We start from the raw sequence: 6,387 nt of genomic DNA, 5'->3' as shown, positions 1-6,387 counted from the left end.
TTTCACCTGCCCTAATCTGTGACATGGTCAGAACTTGTGCTTTCTCTCATTCAATATCTCCAATTCAATATCTCCGCGTGAATGACCCTGCTCACTGCTCAAATATATACATGGACAACTCTAAAAACGCGTAGTCTAAACTCACGGGTCCATGTCACTAATATTAAAGCTGTGTATATTTTAAGAACTAGTGTGTCTAATACAGTTGTAATGTGGGCTACTGCTCATAAGCCGCCGGGTGATTCGGAGCCTACGTAATGGTGACAGCATTTATGGCCGCCCCTAGAACTGGTTAAAAGCTTAGACATGTGCAATTGGCTTCTCTTCAGCTATTTTTTATCTTATCTGTTCGTACAGCCGTTGGATGCATTACTTATGATGCCTTTTCTTTTCTCTTTTTTTAATATGGCTTGTGAAGTTCAGTATGAGGACTCATGATTTTGTTGGGACACGGTCAAACTAAATGCAAGTACAAAGTTGTTACGTGGGCCTTTGGAGAAGCCACAATCTCTCCTATATAAACGCCTGATTGCATTTGTAATGGGCATCAGGGAGGAGTTCCTGTTCTCCTCTGTAGTAAAATTGAGAGTTTGATTTGGATATCAGTAGTCAGAGAGAAGAGAGTTTGTGAACTCCTCTGAAGGAAAGATTAGAGTTTTGTTTGGGATATCAGTCAGAGAAAGGAGTTTTTTGTTCTTTGCTCCACAAGCAGAGCTTGTTCTGCCAAGTAGAAGATAGATTGATGCATTATATGCTGTTGGTTTGGATCGAGAGAGTTTGAAATGGTGAGGTTTGAACGGGGAAGAGGCGGCAGCCTCTGCCCCCAGATTCTTACAGTGCTGCTGCTGGTATTCGTTGCCAGCATTTTCAATGTTGCTTCTGCAAATGCAAATGCAGGGACGGGCGGGCGCAGTTTGAGTGAATATGAATATACTTCACCTCCACCTCCATCACCATCTCCTCCTCCTCCATACTATTACAAATCTCCACCGCCACCATCACCATCTCCACCTCCTCCCTACTACTACAAATCTCCTCCACCACCATCACCATCCCCTCCTCCACCCTATTACTACAGGTCTCCACCACCGCCATCACCATCTCCTCCTCCTCCATACTATTACAAGTCTCCTCCCCCACCATCACCATCCCCTCCCCCTCCCTATTACTACAAGTCTCCACCCCCGCCATTGCCATCTCCTCCCCCTCTATACTACTACAAATCTCCACCTCCGCCATTGCCATCTCCTCCCCCTCCATACTACTACAAATCTCCACCACCACCATCACCCTCTCCCCACCCTCCATACTACTACAAGTCTCCACCTCCACCACCACCCTCTCCTCCCCCACCATACTACTACAAGTCTCCACCCCCACCATCACCATCTCCTCCCCTTCCCTATTACTACAAGTCTCCACCCCCTCCATCACCATCTCCTCCCCCTCCCTATTACTACAAGTCTCCACCACCACCATCACCATCTCCTCCCCCTCCCTATTACTATAAGTCTCCCCCCCCTCCATCACCATCTCCTCCTCCACCTTACTACTACAACTCCCCTCCTCCACCCTCACCATCTCCCCCTCCACCATACTACTACAAATCTCCCCCCCCTCCATCACCATCTCCTCCTCCACCTTACTACTACAAATCCCCTCCTCCACCCTCACCATCTCCCCCTCCACCGTACTACTACAAATCTCCACCTCCTCCCTCACCTTCTCCTCTTCCACCATACTACTACAAATCCCCCCCTCCGCCCTCACCATCTCCCCATTCACCGTACTACTACAAGTCTCCACCTCCTCCCTCACCTTCTCCTCCTCCACCATACTACTACAAGTCTCCACCCCCTCCATCACCATATCCTCCTCCTCCATACTACTACAAATCTCCACCACCGCCATCTCCTGAATACTTCTATAAATCTCCACCACCACCATCTCCTTATTACTACAAATCGCCGCCGCCACCAGTTCCTGAATACCACTATAAATCTCCACCACCACCATCTCCTTATTACTACAAATCGCCGCCGCCACCAGTTCCTGAATACCACCATAAATCTCCACCACCACCATCTCCTTATTACTACAAATCACCACCACCACCAGTTCCTGAATACTATTACAAGTCTCCACCACCACCATCTCCATATTACTACAAATCTCCTCCGCCACCATCTCCGTATTACTACAAGTCTCCTCCTCCACCTGCTTATCACCATCGAATGCTCCCTAAAGTTTTGGTGGTGGGTAAGGTTTATGGGTTCAAGTGCTATAACTGGACCAAGCCTGAGGACTCTTATGACAGGAAAGCTCTCAATGGTATGTGCTTTCCTAAATTCCTACATTATGTTTACTGAGTTCGCTGAATCAATGCAGCTGTTAAAATTGTGATTAATTTCTCTTTTGCTGATTCTGTTATATTTGCTGATTCATCTTTTTCCTGTTTCAGTACAGCTGTCAAAAATGTAAATAGTATCTTGATTTCGAAATGCATTGCAATAGATTTTATACTCTGTTAATGTGATTAATATATTAATGTCTGTTGATTAGTGTCTTCTGAGAGGTTAAAAGAAGCCACGAATACAGACGTCCAATTGCATTATATTAGAAGTTAATTTTCTGTTATGTTTTCGGATTCAGCGGAGAATTTTTTTTAAATGATTAAAGCCATCTTATAGGTCATAAGACCCCATAAGTACAGTTGTGTAAATGTTAAAAGTATTATATTAGACGTTAATTTGCTGTTATGGTTTCTAATTCAGTTCATTTTTTTTTAAATGATTAAATTCTTCTTATAAATAAGATGTCTAAATGCTAAATGCATTTCGTTAGGAAGCTAGTTTGCTGTTATGTTTTCTGATTTTGTTGTCTCTACGCAGGTGTCACTGTTGTAGTCATATACAAGGTTGAAAACAAAACATTAAAGGCTTATGGAGTGACCAAGCATGAAGGCAAATATGCGGTTCAGCTCAGAGGGTACAACTACAAAATGTGGGGAGCCAAGAGCATTAGGGCTAAGCTTTACAAGCCAGCTAATTATTCCGTCTTCACCCTGCCCTCTAATGTGAATCATGGGAAATCAGGAGCTTGGGTTAAAGTCAAGTCCAAGTCCTCGAAGGGAATAGTTCTCCATGCTAAGGATTTCTATTATGCTCCTTCCAAGCCATATGACCATTGCCATAAAAAATCTCCTCTACCACCATCTTCTCCATATCATAACAGCTCCCCTCCACCTCCAACATATTATTACAAATCTCCTCCTCCACCATCCCCTTACTATTACACATCACCACCTCCACCTGTAGTGTACCACTACAATTCTCCACCACCACCATCTCCGTATTATTATAAGTCTCCTCCACCTCCACCATACTACTACAAATCTCCTCCTCCTCCTTCACCCTCACCTCCACCAACATACTATTATAAGTCACCCCCTCCTCCATCTCCTTCCCCACCTCCTGCATACTACTATAAGTCCCCACCTCCACCATCACCTTCACCTCCTTCTCCATATTATTATAAGTCCCCACCTCCACCATCACCATACTCTTCTCCACCTTACTATTACAAGTCTCCCCCTCCTCCATCACCATCCCCTCCTCCACCTTACTACTACAAGTCCCCTCCTCCCCCATCACCTTCTCCTCCACCGCCATACTACTACAAGTCCCCTCCTCCCCCATCACCTTCTCCTCCACTACCATACTACTACAAGTCCCCTCCTCCCCCATCCCCGTCACCTCCACCTCCTTATTATTACAAGTCACCCCCTCCTCCTTCACCATACTACTACAAGTCTCCTCCTCCACCGTCTCCTTCCCCACCTCCTCCATACCACTACATTTCCCCACCTCCACCATCACCTCCACCACTGCCCCCATATTACTACAAATCCCCACCTCCACCATCACCGTACTCCCCTCTACCTTACTATTACAAGTCCCCACCCCCACCATCACCATCACCCCCTCCACCATATTACTATAAGTCTCCACCTCCACCATCACCATCCCCTCCTCCACCATACTATTACAAATCCCCTCCTCCTCCCTCACCTTCTCCTCCACCACCATATTATTATAAGTCCCCACCGCCACCATCACCTTCTCCTCCTCCCCCGTACTACTACAAATCACCTCCTCCTCCATCCCCTTCACCTCCCCCTCCTTATTATTACAAGTCACCCCCTCCTCCATCCCCATCTCCCCCTCCACCATACTACTACAAGTCCCCTCCACCACCCTCACCTTCTCCACCACCACCATACTATTATAAATCACCACCACCACCATCACCCTCTCCTCCTTCCCCATACTACTATAAATCACCTCCTCCTCCATCTCCTTCACCTCCACCTCCATATTATTACAAGTCACCCCCTCCTCCATCCCCATCTCCCCCTCCCCCATACTACTACAAGTCTCCTCCTCCACCATCTCCCTCGCCTCCACCTCCCTACTACTACAAGTCTCCTCCTCCACCCTCTCCTTCCCCCCCACCTCCCTACTACTACAAATCCCCTCCACCTCCATCTCCTTCACCACCACCTCCCTACTACTACAAGTCACCTCCACCTCCATCTCCTTCACCCCCACCTCCGTACTACTACAAGTCTCCTCCCCCACCTTCTCCTTCACCTCCACCTCCCTACTACTACAAATCACCTCCCCCTCCATCTCCTTCACCTCCACCTCCCTACTACTACAAGTCTCCTCCCCCACCATCTCCTTCACCCCCACCTCCCTACTACTACAAGTCACCTCCACCTCCATCTCCTTCACCGCCACCTCCCTACTATTACAAATCCCCTCCCCCACCATCTCCATCGCCTCCACCCCCCTACTACTACAAGTCTCCACCACCTCCATCTTTGTCCCCACCACCGCCCTACTACTACAAGTCACCTCCTCCACCATCTCCATCTCCTCCACCTCCCTATTACTACAAATCTCCACCACCTCCATCCCCTTCACCACCACCACCATACTACTACAAGTCCCCACCACCTCCATCTCCTTCCCCACCTCCACCTTACATATACAAGTCCCCTCCTCCACCATCTCCATCACCACCTCCACCATACTACTACAAGTCCCCACCTCCTCCATCTCCTTCTCCTCCTCTACCATACTACTACACGTCTCCACCTCCACCATACTAGACTACTGTCACCAAGAGTTTTGCCTTCCATTAGGTAAGCCATTTTCAAAGTTCATTTATGAATGCCGTTCCTTACAAACTACCTAGTTTTCTCAATGCTTTACTTGTGATAACTATTAACTGATGATTTCCTTGTTCTAATGTTTTTTAGGTAATGAAACATGCAACACAATAAGTGTTTCCTCACATGAGGCTGCATACACCACCACAATAACTGTTCGGTCACATGAAACAGCAGTACCATCTCCATTATATTCATTGTTTGAGAGTGTAGCTGGTGTTAAAATAACATTGTTCACAAAGCTTGCCGTGTTTGTAAGTGCAAGTTTTGTAAAGTTAAGAAGTACAGTGCTGCTACTTGTACTCATTATTAGTAATAAGTTGATTGGTAATGATTTCACTCAGACGGGGCATTTGAAGAGTAGCAAAAGCCGTGGACAAAGATTTGGCCTTCCTCGGCATTAAAGAATCTCAGGGGTCTCTTTCCATGCTCTTTCTGTGTACAGCATTATTTATTCTATTTCTCTCACTCTACCGAGAGGGATTCTTTCATTCATAGCTGCACTGTTAAATAAAATTGAATAAAGTGCCAGCTGAACTGCTCATTGATCTCCAGTCTTCTCTTCATTTTATGTAATTCAATTATTATTTATAAAATCGATGAGCATCTTCTATTACTGCGAGATCTGATCTGATGATCGTTGTTTTCTTCCCCCAATTGAAGTTTCCATTTTAAATTCCTCGTGTCGTATGAAGGAGACACAGTAACATTATGCAGAGTGCCATAAACGTTTCATTGATTGTCAAACTCAATCGTCAAGTAACTCAAGTAAACGTGTTTATTTTTATTTTCAGTTTTTTCGAAATGGATGCTATCTTTGGCTGTTGCGCTTGAAATATGTTTATGTAATTCATGAAAAAATATTATTGTCCCATATTTTCTGACAGGCCCACCCATTATTCCAACCGATAATTTTTTATTTTTCATTTGATTAAGAATTGTTATAATATATATTTTTATAGAATATTTAAAAATAATAATGTGATATTATTCATAATAAAAATAAAATGGAGTAGAAGACATTCTTAAAAGTTTATATATGGTCAACTATATATAGTAAGACGAATTTTACATTATTCACATAAAATGTGGGTTGTCAAAAGCACACCCTTGAGCATATTTAGTTGGTCAAGTCTAAACAACAAGATGAA

At 45.0% G+C, this 6,387-nt stretch overlaps 1 protein-coding gene across 1 annotated transcript; it reads left to right on the top strand.

The window, feature by feature from the left end:
- Positions 1-531: 531 nt before the first annotated feature.
- LOC149532198 (uncharacterized) lies at positions 532-5,858 on the top strand. Its single transcript, XM_089811743.1, has 3 exons — positions 532-2,331; positions 2,892-5,209; positions 5,327-5,858. Exons 1-2 carry the CDS (start codon positions 783-785, stop codon positions 5,174-5,176), a joined length of 3,834 nt encoding a protein of 1,277 aa, XP_089667869.1. The 5' UTR covers positions 532-782; the 3' UTR covers positions 5,177-5,209; positions 5,327-5,858.
- Positions 5,859-6,387: the final 529 nt, after the last annotated feature.

Source organism: Cupressus sempervirens, chromosome 11 (assembly GCF_028749045.1).
Source record: "Cupressus sempervirens isolate cs-2001-9-10 chromosome 11, ASM2874904v1, whole genome shotgun sequence".
Lineage (NCBI taxonomy): Eukaryota > Viridiplantae > Streptophyta > Pinopsida > Cupressales > Cupressaceae > Cupressus > Cupressus sempervirens.
Note: the sequence above shows the minus strand (reverse complement) of the source record. Positions and strands in the feature narration are given on the sequence as shown.

Coding starts and splice junctions, on each gene's coding strand:
- LOC149532198 (XM_089811743.1), top strand. CDS start 783: ATGGTGAGGTTTGAACGGGGAAGAGGCGGCAGCCTCTGCCCCCAGATT. Junction 2,332..2,891: donor TGACAGGAAAGCTCTCAATG/GTATGTGCTTTC, acceptor GTCTCTACGCAG/GTGTCACTGTTGTAGTCATA.